Source organism: Diadema antillarum, unplaced genomic scaffold, assembly GCF_040938485.1.
Source record: "Diadema antillarum isolate AM-2024a unplaced genomic scaffold, OU_Dant_1.0 scf00000137, whole genome shotgun sequence".
NCBI lineage: Eukaryota > Metazoa > Echinodermata > Echinoidea > Diadematoida > Diadematidae > Diadema > Diadema antillarum.
The window spans coordinates 605,334-627,725 of NW_027271026.1; the positions used below are offsets into that span (position 1 = coordinate 605,334).

Here is a 22,392-nt window from a genome sequence, read left to right on the forward strand (position 1 = left end):
ACTGAGTATGCTCAAAACTCAGTGGCAGCATAATCAGATGAAGCTTGATTTGAAAGACTGATTGTTGACCACAAAGACTGATTGTTGACCACCATAATCTATCAAGGCCACTTTTACATCAACTTGTCATTCTTCTGTTATACCTAAACCCTCTACAACTATCGATTAAGACAATTGACACAATCAATGTTGAATCTCATTCAAAATTCTCCTTGTAATTCATCACAGCCTACATACAATAACCCCAGCAGAGTTGTTAGTTAAGTACACTCTGGCTGGAAATCTGCATCCAAAAGAAAGATATAAACTCCGAAGCCCTGTGCTCGGCACAGGTTTTATGGGAGTGAACTTTTTCATTGGGTGACTTGTCCCTGTAGAACTCAATTTCTCCTCATCTAAAATTGGCAAATTGCACTGAACACTTCAAACCGGTATGGATAACATTTCCTTAAGAGAACTATACTGATTGGGATCAACTATCCCAGGTGTTCCCTGTACCTCTTATTCTTCAAGTCTTTTTGTTTCCTCACATGATAGAGATAGAGACATTATGGCAGTGTAATGCACTCACCAACAACTGTTGTAATATCATTATTTTTGTTTACACTAAAAGAACTGAAATGGCTAGATGTCCGAGTACTAGGTCGCTGATCATTTGTGCAAAATGGACATTTCATAAATTGCTTTTTACAGTGCAAGAAATTCATCATATAACATCTCAGTCATAGGGTTGTTTAAAGTACAAAATTCAGCCTTCTACAGATTACATGACCTGTCTTATTTTTCATAGGATTGATCTAACACATACTCAAATCTGTACATCTCCATACACCTCTATATAAATACACTCTCTTGTCAAATGTTACAAATATTTGAGCTTTGATTATCTGTTAATTCATGTGATAGCAAACATATGTCCACAAATATCTTGAATCTGGACATTGAAATTCTTTAGTCAAGACTCTTGCGAATTCGGAAGACTGACGTTGCATTTATAACTTTGTTTAAATGCCACAGAATGATTGTATCAGGAATTATCAACAATGTGTACATAGCAATGAAGTAAAAGAATTATTTGTTATCATCAATGTCACACCTGCTGTTCCTTTGGAACGACGCATGTCAGAGTGCACACGATAGAGAGATGTACTCAAAGTGATTTTCACAAAATGATTTTTGACCCCAAAGAATACAGCTTCTATATGCTTGCAGTCTGAAGGGTAGGTCAATATGATTGATAAACAACTGAATAAAGCAGATGTCTTGGAAGACCGATTTGCAGAAAGGAATGAGTTTATTTTGAACATTTTTACTGACACATGGAATGTATATCAAACTCTTGTCAAATCTTGCTACATGTGCTATCTATGGAAATAAGAAGTTTTATAATTATAACAGAATTAATAAAGAGAAACTGCAGTATTCACAAACTTAAAAAAAAAAAAAAAAATACCAAAAGTAATGACTAACCCACAGAATCGAAACTAAAGTTGCTAGTATTGATGGGTGAAGTATAGAGAAGTACTGGTAAAACAATTATGTATCTCACGTTGATTGAGAAAACATGGATTTTCCTAATTTCAACCCACGCCTTACAGAACCAATGCAATGCGTGATGCATCAACTCTTCTGAAGATTGTTGTATGTCAGTTATGATGGGTTTTACTTACTTGGATAATCACAATCATCACACCCACACTATACAAATCCACAGTCAAATATGTTTACAGAATGAGTTATGCTAAATGAATCACCAAAGACAGCAGCATGATGATAAAAATGGGAATCATCACATGTTTGTGACTGCTTTAATGAGTTGAATAGAAACTTGACCACTGAGTTTTGAGTAAAAAAAAATACTGTAATATGAGATCTGAACACATCTATTACCAGAACGGCTATAACAGCAAGTCATGAGGGCATTCATTGCAGATCAACGTGAGGCGCTGTATCTCCTACGCCTCACCACACTCTTTGACTATAGCGAGGTAGTCGTCGACGTCGTACGTGGATCCCATGACTACCGGCGTCTTCTGGTGGATGGTGGTGGGCGTGATGTCCAGGATCCTCTCTTTGCCAGTGGTAGCCCTGCCTCCAGCCTGCTCACAGATGAATGCCATGGGAGCACCTTCGTAGAGTAGACGCAGCTAGAGCACACACAACCAAACAGCATGAAAGAATCTAACACATATGCCTTTACAAGATAGGTGAAATGGGCCCTGGGAAAAGCATATAAATGCAACAGAAAATAATAACAATGCCACATCTCTTGTGTATCTAAAAGACTTCAAGTCATCTCTGGTGTATCTAGAAGACTTCAACTCAAACAAAGCATTGATTAATAGTCCTACATGCTGACAAAAGTAACAGTCAAAAAGCACACAACCGTGTCTTACACTTTGATTCAGTATTCCATGACTGATCTGAGATACATTATCTTTTTAGTCATGGGGTGCTGAGTACAACTGTGCAATGTAGTCTCTACATGTCACGAAGTATCTAGTCTTTGGTCTAGCAAACCAGGGCTAAACATGGAGAAGATGTCTTGCATCATTGGCACCATTTATGATCACCACCACAACAACTGGTATGTTCACATCTGGTTGATCGCTACCCTGCTGTTACCATGGCAACAGCAATAGCTGCATGATGCAGATTATTGTTTACAGGACCCAGACTTGATTTACATGAGTTATGATGGGACAACACGACACGAACACTCTTCTCGTGTGTCTCACAACAAAAGATGAAATGTTTTCATTGAATTGTGCTCCCAATGAAGCATCTTACATCAATAATTATAAATAATAATAATAATAAATATTTTACTGACCTTTCCACTCTTGCTCTTCTTATGTGCAGGGTAGAGGAAGATTCCACCATACACTATCGTCCTGTGCATGTCAGCAACCATAGAACCAATGTAGCGGGCACCATAGGGTGATTTACCTTCCTGTATTCCGTGACACAATAAATTGGGCCATGATAATGATACATGTGATAAAATAATGATAAGAGTATGGTGTCATCTACCCAGGGCTGTCTTTTTCTTCTTTTTTTATTTGCATTTCAATACCAGAGAACCCTGGCAGTATTATCCTTACTCTAGGATAACATTCCCTGGATATTGCACTAGCATTCAGCTCATTCCCTCCCCCCCCCCCCAACAACTAAAACATAACAAGACATAATGGGAAAAAAAACCTTTAAAGATAAGAGCCTCATATTGTCAAGGACTCTCTGTTTCACATCAGCTTCAGGGAGATTTCAAAGAGCAATCACAGCGATTGTTGTGCTCCTCATGCATGCTTTTATATTCTCTTGTTAGATATTGAGATATTAAAGTTTTAAACAAGCCTTTTATCAAATCAGAAAGACTTGTTTGCTCTATTTAATGTCTTACTGGAAGTTAGTGAAAATCACTTCTCAATCAGTAAAAAAAAATGGAGAAGTTTTAAATGAAGGTCATTGTGAAAAAAAAAGAAAAGAAAAAGAAAATAGATAGTAATAGGAGTATTTCTTTTGATTTGCAGACACAGTGCTACAAATGTAATTGACAGTAAAGAGAGATTGACATTAATATACAAGTGCAAGCAGTCACCTGGTTATTCAGACGCAAAAAAACCGAATGCAACCTGTGCACTCAAGAGATAATATAGACTATAATAATGATAATAACAGTAATATGATTTATATAGCTCCTTTTCTTCACCGGATACAAAGAGCTTTAACACAACAGTAACCATGTACAATACAAACATGACATAAACAAAGGATAAATAAAGATGAAAAACTGAGAAACTACACATGTATTAACCCCTTGAGGACGAGTCCTGAGTATATTCGGGCAAGTGTCTATGAGAAATGCGTGTTGTGGCAAAATTAGCCCATCCTCAACGGGTTAAAGACGGCATTTACTACACTGAAACACAATTCTTTTTTTAAAGGACCTTCTTGAAACTGTTGAGTTTATTTGCATGGAGTCACTAAACCTGGAGACTATTCTAGAGTTTAAAGGCATGTGTAAAGATCACAAAGAATTGTGTGTTTCAGGGACTGCTGGAGTATGTGGTTATGATAAGACACAGTTTAAGCGGGTGTTGTATATAAAGAGGGGTGTACAGAAAAAGGTATTAAAGACAAGTAGCTCAAAGCCTGATCATAACTGCATATGTAATTACAATAGACTTGTACTGAATACATTCACTAAATGAATATGTTCATGGAAAAAAGAAATCTGTTGAGAATTCAGTCAAGACAAGTCAGCAGGGACAAAGCAACAGGTAATTATTTTTGTGTGAAGAGACTACACAGCAGTTTAGTCATTCCACCCCTCCCCCCCTCCCCACACACACACACACACACAGACACACACACACAAACATCCAGTGACAATTCCTGGCCAACTGTTTACAGCGAGGACAGAGTCATGGGTGACTGGGTTTGCTCAATACAGTTTTGAACAGCAGAGCGTTCCTCAAAAGGCTGGGGCTCTCAAATATTCTGGCACACGGAAGAGAAATTTCCCCCATGCTCCCAGTCCTGGATTTCTCGGCTGTTTGCACACAGGCTTGCAACAGCTGCTGTGTGCAGACTACTTGGCTCAATGTGACCTACAGAGCTCTGTAATACTACAAAATTTGATAGCCAGGAAAATGTCAGATAAAAATGACCCATGCCAAGATGTGATTACTAAAAGTGTTTTGACTGACTTGTGTCTGCAAACATGAAAATAATAACAGAGTAGACAAGTTCCATGGCACACTGGTTTCATATGGAATTAAATTGACTACATGTGCATTTTCTAACAGGATGAAGCAGGAATGCCTAAAGTATTTAAGTTAGAGGCAACTGACTGAATAGATGAACTGTAATACTTATTTCAATTTTTTGCAAACTGACCTTTTAATGACACCAGCCTAACTGAAAGTTGATGCAGCTTTCTTCCAGGTCATTGCTACGATCTTGAATAATGAACTAATTTTCACAGGCCTGGAAATCAGCTCTTAGTTTCAATCTGTGCACATGCCCTAACCACGATATTTCTTGTGGTTAGGAGTGTCATCCTAACTGCTAAAGACCTCGTAGCATTGGGAATACCACAGAGTGGGACAGCTGGCCTGGCTTGGATATTATTGAGAATCCCCATTTAAAATTGTGTACAGCTTTTCACTAATCCCTATGTTAGCACACACAGAGCCGAAGAATTTTGATTGGGAGTCAACCATTGCTGGTGAGTGTACGCTTAGCTGCTCATAGTCACCGACAGGCATAAATGACGATGAAATATTAGAGGCAACAGTTTCATTTTTTCTGTTCCAGACCACCTTAATGTAGAACAAATAGTAATAACTGATATTATAAATACAAATTCACATATGATAAGCACAAAAATTATTTTCACGCATATAAAGATAAACAAATCAAAGAAAATGACTGTATTATATCTGTCAGACACGATACTGCAAAGATTCTCCACACTTTTGTACAAACATTTCTGGCCACACCCAACAAGACCATGGCTAATGCATGCTTAACCCATTCAGGATGGGCTGATTTTGCTACAACACACATTTCCCATAGACACCTGCCCGAGCATACTCAGGACTAGTCTTTAAAGGGATCGTATAGTTTTGGTTGAGACCTAATTTCAGGTTTCTAACATTTTTTGGTGAGATAATGAGAAACCTCTTATGAAATATGAAAGAGCATGTAATTCTTTGAGGAATTCAATGTTTATTTGACGAAAATTGGTTTTGAAAAGGCTGACATATCCAAAAAAGAGTGATTCTTATAAAGTGTGGGACCCACACTTTATTACGATTGCTTTGTTTTACTTTGTTTTTGGATGTTTCAGTCATTCTAAACCCGATTTTTATCAAATAAACTTTGAATTCCTCTTAAAATGGTATGCTCTGTACTACATCATAAGTGTTTTCTTGGTATCTCGCAAAAAGTTAAATGCCCAATTCTCATCTCAACCAATACTGTACCATCCCTCTAATGGGTTAAACAAAGATCTTACCCCAGGGTTCTTCTTGGACTCCACATACTTGGTAATGCTCTGGTCCCAGTACTGAGCATAGCCCTCATTGATACTAAAAATCTTGCCCCGTGGCTTGATGGTCATCAGTCGGTCAGTCAGCACAAACTCTCCAATTGCCTGCATTTTGTAAAAGGTAGTATCAAGAGTTATTGAGTGGTAGATTATCTAATCGTTACCTATCACAAAATATATAAATAATCACATTCACACACACCATTTTAACTCTTACTGTTGCAACAGGCTTTCAAAAATTTTAATATCATTATGATTCTGAAGAACAAGATCTGCAATTGCAAATATTATTGTCTCACTGTACATCCCAAGACTTTTTTTTTTGGTAGCCAATCTCAAAACTACATGGCTGGTATATCATTTTTCATTCCTACATAAATAAATGGCAACACTCAGAAAATTTACGAAATAAAATGATAATGATAATGATGATGCAAATATGCATCCACAATGGTTCCGATAAGGAGTTGGAGTTTGAAGGATCACATTTCAACTTGTCAGTTATTTATTTGTCATCTCTAAATTAGTGTTCATGATAATGGCAGCAAATTTGGATTTTACATCTGTTCACAGAGGCAAAGTAAAGAGTTTGAATAGAATTAAAAATCTTACTTTGAATGGTCTTCTACAGTAAGAAAAGCACAAAAATGACCCATTACAAATTGAGATTACCACCGTGTATCTCCAACGAGGTGATGGGAGTCACTGAAACAAACAAACTGGTGTTATTTTGTGCTATCAGATGCCGAGTAAAACAAGAGACCCGGGGGTCTCGCGCTCACCTGAGTATTGCAAGTTCACCTTTCATGCATTCTTGCAGACTCTTACCTGGGAACATTGGACACTTTACTGGGTAGCTCTGAGAGCTAGCTTTGAGAGCTGGCATACCACCTGTCAAGTTTGGTGTATATATATTCATCAAGGGGTTTCCAATGATTATGAACATGCACAATTTACATCACCATTTGGACCCATCCCACCCCACTTCCTTGGGTCCTGGGGGGGGGGGGGAAGGAGGACACCCCTGATTCTGCCATGAACAAACTTGAAACAACAGTAATCAATATACTGACTAATTGTATTAACTTAGCTCAATCACTTCTGGTTCTAGAGAAAATCTTTAAAGATTCCTTACGGGGGGAGAGACCCCTGGGCCCCCCACCCCCAGGTGGGGTATGGTGCCCATTTGATGGAATTGAGATTCTATCTCCCTAGGGATGCTACCTGCCAAGTTTGGTGAAGATTCATCATGGGGTTCTCGAGATAAAGAATAAAATTCACCATTTAGGTCCCAATTTAGGCCCCCTGGGGCCCCCAGGTGGGGCATGGTGCCCATTTGATGGGAATGAGATTCTTTTCCCTGAGGGATGCTACCTGCCAAGTTTGGTGAAAATTCATCATGGCATTTTCAAGAAAAAGATGAAAATGTACAATTTGGGCCCCATTAGAACCCCTCCAAACTCCCCTCCCCTGGGTCCCAAGGGGGGCACCCCTGACTCCGCCATGAACAAACTTGAAACTACAGTCATCAATGTACTAATTCATAGTATTAACTTAGCTCTATCACTTCTGGTTCTAGAGAAGAAGATTTTTTAAGATATCTTAATTTTGGGGAGTTTGGGCCCCTCTGGGGCCCCCCAGGTGGGGTATAGTGCCCACTTGAAGAAATTGAGATCCTATCCCCCTAGGGATGCTACCTGCCAAGTTTGGTGAAAATCTGTCATGGGGTTCTCAAGAAGAAGATGAAAATGTAAAAAGTTTACGCACGACGGACAACACACGACACACGATGGACGACGCACGACGGACGAAGAGCGATCGCAATAGCTCACTTGAGCCTTCGGCTCAGGTGAGCTAATAAAACCCCCACTGCTATGGAATTTACTAAGCACATCTCAGGCCTGGCCAGGCACAAAATGCGGCTTGGCTCTTCAACTTCTCTGCTTTTCTCTGAAGGTGTTTTACTGATTACTGTAAAAATTGATATTTTCGCACGAGTAATTTTTCGCGCGCAGCCAGGTAAGATGGATTTCGTGTATTTTCAATTCCACGGAATCAAGACATTAACTTCTGGAACATATGGAATCCAAAAATATTCGCGGGCTTTTATTTTCGCGCTAGCGTCTGGTTGTGCAAAATGTGCGAAAATTTCTACACTTTTACAGTACTGAATCTGACTGCCGAGGTACATCTCTCAAAAAACATACTTGTAGATGCCTTTATTTTTAAACTGTTTTTAAAACTTGTACTAAGGGGAATTTGTATCGCACAAACTTTCAATCTAAATTACTCTTCCTCCTGTTTGAAACTGATCAACTCAATTTACATAGACAGTTGTGACTAATATCAATGTTTTGTGAAAGCATGAGAACTTCCAAAACCCCATAACTTTTTTTTTTCTTTTGCATGGACCATTTCAATGATGCTCCACTGATCTGACTTCACTCCTATCTGCCAAATTCAATTTGTAAATGGAGTGGAATGGCTCTTGAATCTGATAATACTGGGCACTGATTAAAAATCTTACAATGATTCTGGAACATTATAAGAATTTCGGTACCAGCAACCAAAAGTTTAATTATTTGACTTGGCGAAAACTTCTTAACAGTCACTTACTGGATCAAGCTGAAAGCCGTTGACCCCACATCCAGTGCTTAACACCAGCATGGTGGCGCTGCCGTAAAGGGCGTAACCCCCGGCAACCATTTTGGACCCAGGCTGCAGGACATCACCCTCAGTAATGGGACTCTTTGGATCACCGTCCTAGATGCGGAAATGATTGTAAATGAAAGCATCATCAAATGACTGTTGACAATACTATGCATATTATATAATGATAATGGCAGAGTAATCTATAAAGTCCCTGAAACCACATTGCTCTGGTTTGGAGTTGCATTTTTTCCATAATTGTTACTATACAAATGTATATGTATCATTTGATGAATCCACAGTCCTGATTGGTTAGCGGTGCAGTCACTAGCTTTTGTTATCCATTGTACCATCCAGCAGTCAACTAGCATTTTTTTACAATGCTTGTAAGTATATCTTAAAGCATGTATCTATATTTGTGTATTGCAAATTCATACTTCATGTAATTTCTCTGACTGGTAGCATAACAACTTCATTTCAATGCCTTAATCTAGCATTTTATCGTAAATTAAGTGGGGTGTGTTATATCAAAAAATATTGACTGCTTCTTGTCCACACGACATCAAAACCATTTACCCTTTGTGTGATTTTTCAACACTGCCATGCTCCAAGACTTTGTTTGGAGGTTTTTAGTACTTTTTCGAAACCATCTCTGGGTAGATAGTTTTAACCATGCCCCTCGAAGCAAACGGTAATAGTATACTATTCATAGTTGGCATTACGTACTATGGTAGAGTAGAAATTCTCTTTCATTTGAACACTGTGCTGCTCATATACAAGTTTCTTGGGTACAGATCAGTTTCACTAGAGACATTCAGTTCTGAATCTACGTAATATCCCTAAATTTGGCAACATGTCAAACCTAATTGGAGTTTATTATACTGTTTTCTCTCCCAATTTGGCAAATAGTTGAGGTTTGTTTGAATACCGATTTTGAGAAGATATAATGAATGCTGCCAGTGCTATTTATTTTAGTTTTTTTTTTCCAATATAATAACGGAATGCCAATTTAATGATGACAGGATAATAATTTCTGCAGTAAAATCTAATCTCTAGAATTAATGGTGTTAACCAAGAATACAGAGTAGCCTCTTCAGTGCCGGTAAAACTGCTCTTCCAATGAACACTGCCATTATTACTACCCAAGTATTACTTCAATAGATTCATACCAATATCTACACCTTGGTCCACTGGAACATTGTGGGTGAAACATAAAGTCCACGAATATTTATGCCGGGCAATTCAAGGAGTGAGAAAATCTGACTGTTTCTACATGATAATAATTGTTTGCCAAATATTTGCATCTGGCTAGATAAATGTACACAACTTGTACACATGTGCCATCATATGTGCTATCAGAAAGATACACCCATTGGCTGCAGGAATTAGGTTACCATGTATCAAGTCTATGGGGAATCGTCATACCAATGAGTCAACATGTTATATTCTATGCAGAGACTATGAAGCTTTGACCTATGGATCTTACAATACTACACAAAAAACCAAATGTTGTTACTTTACCCTCTTCCAGATACCAAAGATGGAGCCAATGGACACGAGACAGTCGATGTTTGATGACCCATCCAAGGGGTCAAAGGTTACAATGTATTTCCCTCTCCTGTCCGTGTCCACTTCGATGACATTGTCCACTTCCTCCGAGACCAGGGCGCAGGTCGTGAAGGAGTTCTTCAGCTGGCTTACGAAGACGTCGTTGGAGATGACGTCGAGTTTCTTTTGCTCGTCCCCGGTGATGTTGGAACCGCCAGCAATACCATACCTGGAAGGGAGTGAGAATGCATCTTTGCTTGATGACTCTAGAGACCACCAATATCCTGTCATTAAGGTGTGAGCTTGTCAATTTTATGGACCAGCACATTATTCTCTATGCAACAGGTCCAAAAAATGTATACTTTTACAAAGCGGTGTAAATGGGTTATGTTTAAATCACTGTTCTAAATGCTACCACTGTTTACCATACAACGTGTGCAACATGGAAGTCAACTATCATTAAATATAAACTACCCTAGATACAATGTATAAATGTTCCTTGTTTGCTTTTCATTTACACTTCAGGATAACAAATTCATGTTCGAAATTACAGCTAAATTATCATATATGTAAAGGGTGAAGTCAGAAAATGGTAAAGTCACAAAATCTGGCATTTTTCTGTACCAAAATACAATTAAAATACCATTTCAGAAAGAGAAATCACTCCGTATTCCAAAGCTTTTTGCCTGACATGCTAAAACTAAAAATTCAAGCTTATTTCAAACTGAAAGTAATGCATAGACGAGTTTGTGAGAACTGAAAAATTGTAACAATTGTCAATTTTGTATGTATTTACACAATAGCCTTTAACCATCTCAGAACCAGTTCAGTAAATAGTATATGAATGAGTTGTCTGTTGCGTCACAACAGACCGAACCCACTATGTGTTTACACCAGCATTCAGTAATTCATTCAAACCTGACCTAATTGCAGATTAGCAAGCCAATTCAACAGTAGCTGCTTATACATGTATGTGCCTCAGTCCAACAGGTAGGCCATGGTATAATAATATGTAGAAATTGGGGGAATAGGTAATCTCAATTGATTAAGAATTAGTTTCAAACATCTGTGCCAATCAGCGAAGAAAGCACTGCAGCATGCATACCAATCAGTGAATAAAACACAGCAAAGGGTTTTACTAGGAGCAAAAAGAGGATACAGTGTATGAAAAATATAAAAAGTAGCATACTGTATGTCTGTACTATTTCATATGTAGGCCAACATGAATTGAGCTCAAAGTACATCAAGTACATCACCTTCTGTACAAAGTTATTATTCTATGATTCAAGGTGATGCTGTTGTTGAAAAAAAAAATAAAAAAAAAAATTGTGAATTGTCCAAAAGTTTGCCTATTACGAAACAGGAAGCAGTTAAGTACTACCTTTTCAGGTGGATTGTGTGAATGGGAATGAGGAAGTAACAGGATAAATTGAGTCTGAGAGCCAAATGCACACAGGGTAATTACAAATCCATCTATCTCTCACTGTGCAATCATCATCTATATATTTCACTCTAAAATTTTCACTCTAGCATTTTGTTTACAACAAGGATGCATGAAAATCCACACCATCAATGCATCCTACCTCTTACATCAAATCTTCATGTACCTGTCAGAAACAATACATTGTACATTCTCAATAGAATGGAGAATCTATGTTCACACTATGCATGGAAAATAGATGTATAATCTAGTAGTGACATCCATGTCAAGGCACATTAAGTCCTCAACTACCAGTGGAGTTCTGCTAAAGTGCTACACAAAACAAAGTTCTATAAATCCTTCATATCTGAACAAGTTTATTTGTACACTTTGGGACACACACGTGATGGTTTTAATAACACTGAACCTTCATTCAATGGTAACTACGTGTATGTGCATGATCAAAACTTTCTTAATTTGATCTCTGTATTGTCAGGGGATACATGTACATCAGTATGTACTCCATGCATATACAGTATATCCATTCTAAACATGTTCCATGGCTGAAGGTTACTCAAACAGTTGAATACAACACAACTGAAAGTACAGACTAAATAGATGCCTGTTTATCTACGTGAACATGCAAACACACATAAAAAACATAGCTGATAACATTTGGATTTGGATATTGAAGGTGACTTTCAGAGTCTGGGTACTGTATCACACTTACTTTCTACCCCAGTGACAATGAGCGAGAGATATTGGGGGTGGGGGGTGGGAAGGAATCAAAGTACAGTCCTCAATGATGTCCCATCTAGGATAAGGGTCATTCCATGGGGTTGGGCCATGCTCTAGATTTTCATGTTGTGCAGGGAATAAAAGTCATATTCTGAAAATTTTATCAAATAATTGCTTGTGGTTTGTGGTTATTCTTGGAGAGAGATGTGTGAAGAATTATTTGATGAATAAAAAACAAGCCTGTGTACAAATTTATTTTGTCTGTGACTGTTTCATTGTTGATGTCTCATGGTTTTTTTGTGGTACCAGTTGTGACAAAAATATATGCCATTTTCATGGCAATGTAATACAGAAATACACAACCTTTCAGCATTATGCCTATCATAATTAAGAGAGGCAAGGTGACTTCTACAAAGACTATAAGGCACATAAACATGTGTCACAAAATAAGAACACCAGAGCATCTTGAAGCAACCTCATACCGATGTTACAAACGAAGTCCGCGGCGATTTTTGTTGTAACATCGGTATTGCATGGTTTTACATACACTTATAATCATAATATGATCAGAAACTTGATTTCTATAATTAGACTCATATTTTAGGAGTATTATTGTCCAAAAATTAGCATCAAAAAGCTCCAAATAAAAGAGAAAACACAGAACATATTACCGTACTTCCGTCCGAAGTCCGGCCTCTTCGTGTAACATCGGATAAGAAAGTCGCGCTCGCGACAAAAAGAAGAGCTACTAACTTCAGCAATCGTATTTACGTCACTGGCAGTACTTCCCCAACGGCGGGAAGACCACTTACAGCCCGTTCACACCTACCTGGACGGTGCAAGACCCGTTTTTCTGCTGTAGTCCGTGTTACATCGGTACGTGAATTTCGATGTTTCCGATCGGGAATTTCAATGTTTCCGATGTCAATCAGTGCTTGTACGCTATTTTACGAAGTAAATAACTTTTGTCACATTTTGTAAACTGTATTGGAGGAAAAAAACGATATTAAAACCACTAAACTGGCCAAATATACGGTGGACGATGATGCTGTTAACACGCTGTAGTCCCACATACTGAGATATTTGTTACTTGTTCATGTTCGTAATAGTGATCGCCAAATTTCCCCTTTTATGCCCGTCTCTGCAAAAGGAGCATGTGTTCCTCTCTTAGAAAACCGTACAAAAGTATGTCCAGTGTATCTTCACGGCAATATAACATTATTTTACCTCCCGATTCTTGTGAATTTTGGACCTTACTTATGTCATTCGTATCTACCAAGTAGATGTGCTGAACGTTAGTACGGTACTATGAAGTTGGAATACGTAGACGTCCAGACTGCGTCTGAGCTAAAGAAAGAGTTTGCCCAATTTTGTTGTTGATATTTTGGGAATTAAGAGCTGTTAGATTCTTTCTCTTGAACAGATTTACAATGTCAGTGTTTTCCTTTCAAGATTTCACTGACCTGTTAATAGTGTTACTGTTAGATGGCTTTACGGTGCTCTGATGAAGCAGTACATGGGTTCACTGTTTCCATTCCACGTTCACTCACTGTAAAGTCTCAAAGCTAAAATGCCAGTTTCGTATTCATTTTGGGTAGGTAAATTGGTAGGAAATAGTTCCATGTGTACCGCAATCAAAATTGGCATAATATTGGTCTATCCTATCCTAAAAAGAGGGCAAAAATTTTGAATTTGATGGGGATTGAGTACCGTAAAAAAAAAGGGGGGGGGGGGCCTAGTATTTTGTTTGAGGTCTATTTGGAATAGGACCGTAACCGTAAACCTAACCCTATCCCTAACCCTAGCCATGACACTGGGGGCAGCGCCCTGCCCTTGGCCTTGCTAGCTTACATAGATGTGAAAAAAAAATTAGCGTAGAATATGAAAATGATTTTTTACACGCTATATTATTATTAATATTATTAACATTACTGCTGTACATCATTTTAAGCGTAACCCATATTTTTTTTTTTTTTTTTTTTTGGTGGATGGTACACATGGAACTGTAGCCAACTGGTATGACAAGAGGTAGAAAGGTAAGCAAAATTGTCCAAATTATTTAATTCCATTCATATACACAGATACATCAACAGGAATATAAAGAGTACACAGACACAAATTTTCTGTTAATTCTTTCATTTTATTTCTCTTCACACCTTTTGTCCAGTTTGTCGATGAATCTGCCATGGATCCTCCTCTGCCGCCGCTACGTGATTAAACTACGTGAAAGAGTGAAAAGGGCACAGCCACAGCACTCCACAAACAGAGAGAGGAAGCTGACAAAGCAACACCAAAGAAGAGCGAACATAACAAACTAGACAAGAAGAAAACTGCACGGAGGGAAAATGGACATTGTAGAAAAGAGCAGAAATTAACTTCAAACAAAGAACATGGAGAAGACAAGAAAACTTGTATGATTTCCCTTTATTAGTTTTCATAGTTGAGTTGACAGTTGATGAAGTTGTTAGTCAGAGTATATAAGGTCAAATTGTGTAAGGCTCGACATCATTCTTCTTATTATTATTAAGTCTACCTTCTTTCATACCAGAGTTACAAAGAATTGAAGTCTGTGTAACATAGGTGTTGTTCCAAAGGTATACAGCAGGTATAATTCCAAAGAACTGCTACATTAGTGTTATTCAGGGGAACATACATAAAGTCTATGTGTGTAGGTTTTAACATCTGACACCACAACAAAGGAAATCAGTTGATATGTCGTAATGTACCTATGTTACGAAGACATACTGTCCGTGTAACATAGGTAATATACTGTGGACAAGGTTGTAGTACGAAAACCCCTGATGATAACAATAAAATCATGTTTTCACTTGAATGTCCATACAACTCACTTGCCTCGACTGTAGTTTTATATAAGAATATTGTTATTGTGTCACTCTTGAGGAAAAAGTTAAACCTTTGGTTAAAATTGTAAATGGTTTGTAGAAAAAACATGTTAATAAAAGTGTCTTGCAGTTGATATCAGAATGGACAATCTTACTAATAATGATCTCGTGTGCCTGTCAGATAACATGTTGATGTGTTATGGTGGAAAAAAACTGGGATATGTTCATTGTTATCATTTCAGAACACAAAATTATTGAGGATGTCACAAAATGAAGTCCATGTAACGTAGGTATTTGTCATACCTGTTTACCCATGCTGACTGAAAGTGTGCGAAGTAATAAACAGATTTCTAGTGGAATAAGTTGAAGAATGGGAGTAACAAATCAGGGGGAAAGAGAAAATTTCAATTTACCCAACTTGAATTTTCAACTTGTATGTCACAATTTCAGTCCCAACCCCATGGAATTACCCATAACCAGACAATTCTTTGACTCTATAAAATGGGTATCAAGCAGTGAATAATAAATGTGTCTTCAACTTAAAAAAAAAAAAAAAAAAGAAGGGGAAGAGTTCAGGTTCCGGTAGCTCTTTGATTTACACTAGGAAACACTCAATAAAAATCAGAGAATCTTGAGAGTATTGCAGTGACAGAGGAAAATAGAAAATAGGTGTCTGTTCAACTTTAAATAGTAGGTGAATACAAATTAGCATTGAGATTTGTTTGGCCAATACCTTTGTCAAGGTTTCGGGAAATGATAAATGCAAATCATACTAGTAAAATGTGCCGACTCATGCTACACAACGAATGAGTCAGCAAAGGAGGGGAACCAAAATATCTGGGAATATATGTATGACTGCTCTGATGTCATAAGTACTCTGATAAAGTGGGAAGATGATAACTTTGTTCACATTATTCACATTAAGAGTGTTCCTCCAATCTACCAGTGATCTTTTAGTACCATATGACAAGGAATACTGCTTTGTAAAATGTGCAAATCGACAACTGAGCACTGTTACAACAAACAAAAGACTCATATATAAATGCCCAAGGATCACATGAGGATTGCTTTCCCAAAACAGAAAACATGAAGCAATGCGGGTAATCAGCATTTATGTAGATTGATGTGACTGCACAGACTGGTTAGCATTAAGTATACCATATTCCATAATGGACAGGATTTCAAAGTTTAGACAATACACAGAATTCACTAACTGTACCAGTAGCCATAAAATCTTATTATCATTATTAAAGCAGCAAATTGTTTATCATTATTCCATAATTCAGTAAAGATCAAAATATTGCCCTCCCCATCCCTCTTTCCTGCATAACTTTGTGCTACATTTGTGTTTGTCATTTGCATTTCACATACAGACTTTTGACATTTCTGTTAGGTAGTTGATTGGGTGTGGGGTAGGAGACCTGTGGGGTAATGGTTATTAGTGTTACATAAACCTTTTCTTGTTCCTTGGCAGCTCTGTTTATTGTCACAATCTACTTTTCCATTTCTGCTTTGTTACTGCCTAGTATATTTCATTTTTTTTTTCTATCATGTTGAATCAAGATATTATTGTGACTTTCTACATTCACACATTGTCGGCAATGTTGAATGAATAATAATAATCTGCATTCAAGTCCTAAAGTCTACAAATAACACAATACACAAGGCTAACTGGGAACAGTTTGCTATGAGTATGCTAGGAGATAGCACTTGCTAGTGTTTACCCAAAGTACAACAGTTTTCATTTGTCACTCTGCCTTACATCTCTAATCAAGCATGAGAGAGATCCCAGGTGAGTTTTGAAGTGCTCAGGGTATACTATTATATGTGTGTACTTCCGGGTGCAATGAGAGGCCACAGTGACCAATAACTACTGGAGCATTCTGTATGCAACTTTAAACGTGTGTGCATTTGTGTAGACACACACTTGTTGGGGTCACTCTTCTGTGAAGAGTGACCCTAACAGTGTGTGTCTACACAGATATTGCTACCACTACAGCTGTACTATGTTCCATCAACACTGCATGATATGAGGTCTGGAGCTGAAATCAAGCAATTCCTTCACTATAAAAATGGTGCCCTACATGCATGAATTTGTGTCGGAGATCTGTACATAGCCTAGCTTGAGTCATAAAACAACCAAGCTCACTTTGATATCTGATATATTACATTCATTTATGGTTTAGGCATTTCTTGCACATGGATGGCAAGGTGTGATTGAAAGTAGCGCCCCCGGGTAGCGCTGTCGAACCCACAAATACACAAATGCCCACAAACATAGAAACGCCCACTAATGTAGAAATACATCAACCAAAAATGTAGAAAATTGCCCCAAAATGTAGAAATTGGACAGCGCCCACAAATGTACAAACCCCCAATAATGTAGAAATAATTTGCAAATGTCGCTCACAAATGCACAAACGGCATATTGGTTATTGGCTTTTGTTGATAGACATACCTAGTGTAAAATGAGTATGCTGTGTACGAGTGCATCTTTGCGTTTTGCTTTTGTGCAAGGTTACATATTGTCATATTACTGTAAAACGAGAAATGTTCGCGTGCATTTTAATTTCGCGAATTTCGTGAGCTCCAAGATTCGCGAAATTAAAATGCACGCGAAATTTCTTATCTACACTATATGTATTGAACGCAAGAGGCAATTCGCGAAAATTTCTTTCCACGAAAAAGGCCGTCGGCTCCAATTCGCGAAAATTTCGTGCCGCGAATATATCATGTTTTACAGTATCTGGAAGGGAGAGGTTTGGTGCACAGACTTACGGAAAGACTTGTATGCTTTTAAAACAAGAATGTTACACGAACAACAAGGCAGACCTACCAAGTCTCATACATTAGGCATGATCAGGCCTCAGTGGTCTTTCTCATGCTCACAAACCCAACACACTTTTTCTGATGCTTCACACACACACACAGAATTTAAAAAAACACTGAGAAAATATGGATTTCCAACCACCAAAAGTCATATTTTGGGATATTTCCTTTTTTTTGTCAGAATAAGTCAAAATATTATATTTTTTACGCACCAAATTACATGATTAACAGCTCTTGCAAATGCTAGAAGCCTCTTACTGTGGGAAGGGGAACACACCCATGCAAAAGCGCCACAAAATCTCATGCCTAGCTGCTTTCTGACTTTGGCATATATCTGACATCATGGGTCAAATAAGGGTTTTGCACCAAATACACTATGAGAAGACAGTAGATTCAATGCTTCACCAACAGGAACTGAACATCCCATGAATCATTCCTGTTCATCATCTACTCATTGGGCTTTTCTCCTCCCAACTTGACATTTTTCTTTTCAACCCATTGAGGATAGTTTGATTTTGCTATGCAACATGCATTTCCCATCTATAGACACCTGCCTTCAACGAGTATACTTGGGACTTGTCCTCAAAGGGTTAAGATTACATTTAAACATCATGAAAGACTGCACCTCCATCTTTCCTTCAGTAGTACGGTACTTGAAATGTTCAGGTTACCAGCACTTTGAGATAATCTGTTAATAATCTTCGTCACATTGGACTACCAGCTTATTTACAGTCCAGAGTGCCCTTCAATACCCTGTCATTTTGGTTCTACCAGTGTGCCTATTCAGCACTCACAATCTTCTACAGTACTTGTCACATGCTTGAGTTTCTATTCCTAAGCACAATGTGCAAGAGTCAATATGTACAAAGCGCATTAGGGCTGTGAACATAATGGAAAGAGGGGTTTAAGAAATACCCCTCCCCCCCCCCCCAAAAAAAAAAAAAAAAAGAAAAAAAAAGAAAAGAAAAGATCTAAGCAATCCTGAACTTGGGTATGATTTTGACCCAAAGATCAGTCTGTATCTGGTGGTAGGGGATATGTTCCATGGAGACTGCGTCTGGCTTCCCAGAATCCCCTCCTATACGTGTCCAAGCAGGAGAGCTGATAAAGTAAAAATATTAAGAGGCTCCTCCGGACAGACAGATTTTTCTGTCTAGTGTGATTATACTTTGTTCTTTCTGATTTATTTTCTTTCTGAACTGAAGGTGTGCTGTCCCGGCCAGCCATACAAGTGTAGCCCCCCCCCCCCCCCCCCCCCCACACACACACACGTACACACACATGGGCGTACAGTATTTGTAGTAATGAATGCAAAACATGAAACATCCTTGCAATCTAGTATTCTACATACAATGCTGTACACAGGTTTATGTTGTAGCATTGTGACACAATTTCAAAAATGCGTTGCAGCTTTTTTATGTTAACTTCACAAACTTGAAATGAAAACATCAAGAAATCTCAGAGACAAGATTCTTAACTTAATACATTTACAAAAATATTGCGCCTCTGGAGTTTGATATGCTTTGCGTTTCCCTTTAATCGCGCAGTGAAATCTGGCACATGGCACAGCTGGTATCGTGATCAAAAGCGCATACATCCGATAGTTGTGCGACCGATCACTGTTAGCATTGATACGAAGATTGCCGAAGTTATTAGCTGTCATCAAGAGTATTAAAAGTGCATAAGTGTTGCTAGGTAACATTGTCTTTGTTGTCTTCTCTGCACATCACATAGTCTGCAGTGATGCCAGGGTGTGTGCTTATGTGCTTCTTAGTATGACGTCACAAAAGAAGTTTGTTAAAGCTGTCATCCTCCTCAGCCGAATCATGAGCCGAACTGTGATCGGACCACTGACTACAGTGGATCAGACTTCTTCGGACTTATGGAAATGGGTCATAGTGTAAGCACTAAAGAGGAGTCGATAGCATAAAGGTCTTTGTACGAAACTTGCGCCGTGCGGCTGTGTAAGCATTTCAACAAAACCACCAGGTCCATGTGCCTTTAACCCGTTGAGGATGAGTCCCGAGTATACTTGGGCAGGTGTCTATCAATAGGAAATGCATGTTGTAGCAAAATCAGTCTGTCCTCAACACACAACAGGTTAATTTTCCAATTCATGCTCTAGAGTCTATATGGAAATTATCAAATGAATGAAACCATGCTAGCAATCAGCGAGTAATTTACAGCCGAACAGGCCCCTACGATACATGTAGCCTACTTTGATATAGCCTTAACCGCAGTAGCGACCCCATACGGACAAATACGTACGACAGCGCCCCACGACGGGGTTAATGTAGCCTTTGCTTTAGGTCTAGATCTAGTTTACAAATACAAATTACAATTAATTGGCTGATGTTTACGTTAGACCACATAGAGTTCTATGTCATAATTATACTAACCTAGGCCTACTGCTAGTAAGCGACTGTAAGTTCCTTTTGGGGGATCCTTTTGAGGTCACCATCATATGTATGGGATTCTTATCCAGGTAAGATACCAGTAAAATTGTAGTACCAATACCAATCATCTATCTAAATGCACTCACAGCCTGGAAATGCCGGCCTTGCGCACGTTGGACGAGATTGATTTCACCGCTGTGGCGATGGCGTTCAGTAGCTGTGTCATCTCCCCGGTGGCCCCCTCGCACCGGGTCTGCTCCTCGATCATGAACCGCGTCAGCGTCATGAAGTCGGTGTCGATTTTCGCCGAACTGTCACCCATGTTTGGCTCTGATGTCTTGCTTTGGAAAGTCTCAAGAGATGAGGGTTGCAGACGCTCCACCGCACCGACCGTCAAGTCCGAGGTATAATATCAGTGTACGTTTACTAGTAAATTGCAAAGCCAACACCTGTTGATCTCAGAGCTCTGCTGGGCCAACAAAACACGTACATGTACTGGACTCTGTGGAGAAGGGTTGTATACGCTCTTGGTATCGATACACAGCAGTATCACAGTACACGTTGAAGCTCCTTGCAGAGATACCATTGCACAAACGTGTACGGAATGTGAGACCCCGAATCAATGCGCGCGCACCGGTGTAATGACGTTGGGACCCCGCCCACCTAACGCCCATGCTTATTACCAGTATGCGTGAGAAGTACACCGGCTGGTGAGTCCGGTCAAGTGGTTTGTTTTGGCTTTTAGGATTTTAAAGAATCTAGACCTATAGAATCTCTGGATCTTACTTTCTTTGTGTGCTTTCGTGTATGTGTGTGCCCACAACTACAATGTCTGTGTTTCTCCTTAATTCTTGTGTTTGTTCTTCATCTTTGAGTAGAAATTAGAGTTAAAACAATTTGAATCGGCAACAGTGCCCTATCCTGACTTATTTGAGAAACAGAGAGCCTTTCGTCCAACCTCGACCAGTTAGGATGAAATCAGATTGTAACTCAATTTCGTCTTCGTTTTTTTTTTCTTCTTTTTAATGTGATCAACTGTAACGGTCATACAACTTTTGAATCCATTAAGACGGTGAAATAAGCATTTTGAAATCAATATTCCATCCTGATCAAATAATAATCATACTAGCTGTTCACCAAGTTCTTTGATTTCTCACACACACACACACACACACACACACACACACACACACACACACACACACACACACACACACACACACACACACACACACACACACACACACACACATACATCCAGACATACACTCACATCAAACAATGCGGCAACGATAGATATATATTTTGGTATATTTTCATGTTTGGATGTCACTATCCTAGTCCAGCTTGTTTCCTGATGGCTGTCCGAAGCTTTTTGACTTTTCTTTGATTTCCGTGCTGTGCAGATGCAGCGAATATTGCCTTGGTATTGTAACAGAGATGTGACTAATTGAAATACAGTCAAGAAACATAAATACACATAATCATGGTTTTATAACTTGATTTATTAGCATTCTTTATCCACGCCACGAATGGGCAACACATTCCATGTCCAGTATATATATATATATATATATATATATATATATATATATATGTGTGTGTGTGTGTGTGTGTGTGTGTGTGTGTGTGTGTTTGTGTGTGTAAAGAGAGAGGGAGAGGAGAAATTACATTATCATACATACACAATTATTGATAAGATCTATTCTATCCTATCAAGGTGACATTAAAGCAAATGTGATATAAGAGAAAATGATAGACATCTAAATCAAAATGTTTCTTGTGGATAAGTCAGAAAGTAATAATGATGAATTTATAATGATTATCTTTTGATTATGATATTGATTACGATAGACTTCAATTTTCCCTTTAAAAAGTCGACATTACGACTTTCACGGGGTCTGAAGTTAC

The 22,392-nt window shown here is 38.5% G+C and overlaps 1 protein-coding gene across 1 annotated transcript; it reads right to left on the bottom strand.

The window, feature by feature from the left end:
• Positions 1-1,928: 1,928 nt before the first annotated feature.
• Positions 1,929-20,908, bottom strand: LOC139721051 (fructose-1,6-bisphosphatase 1-like). The gene is made up of 6 exons (XM_071632381.1): positions 20,628-20,908; positions 10,229-10,484; positions 8,675-8,821; positions 6,026-6,163; positions 2,834-2,953; positions 1,929-2,147 (listed from the first exon to the last, which is right to left on the bottom strand). The coding sequence occupies exons 1-6, from the start codon at positions 20,801-20,803 to the stop codon at positions 1,956-1,958; spliced, it is 1,029 nt and encodes a 342-aa protein (XP_071488482.1). The 5' UTR covers positions 20,804-20,908; the 3' UTR covers positions 1,929-1,955.
• Between the last annotated feature and the right edge of the window lie 1,484 nt (positions 20,909-22,392).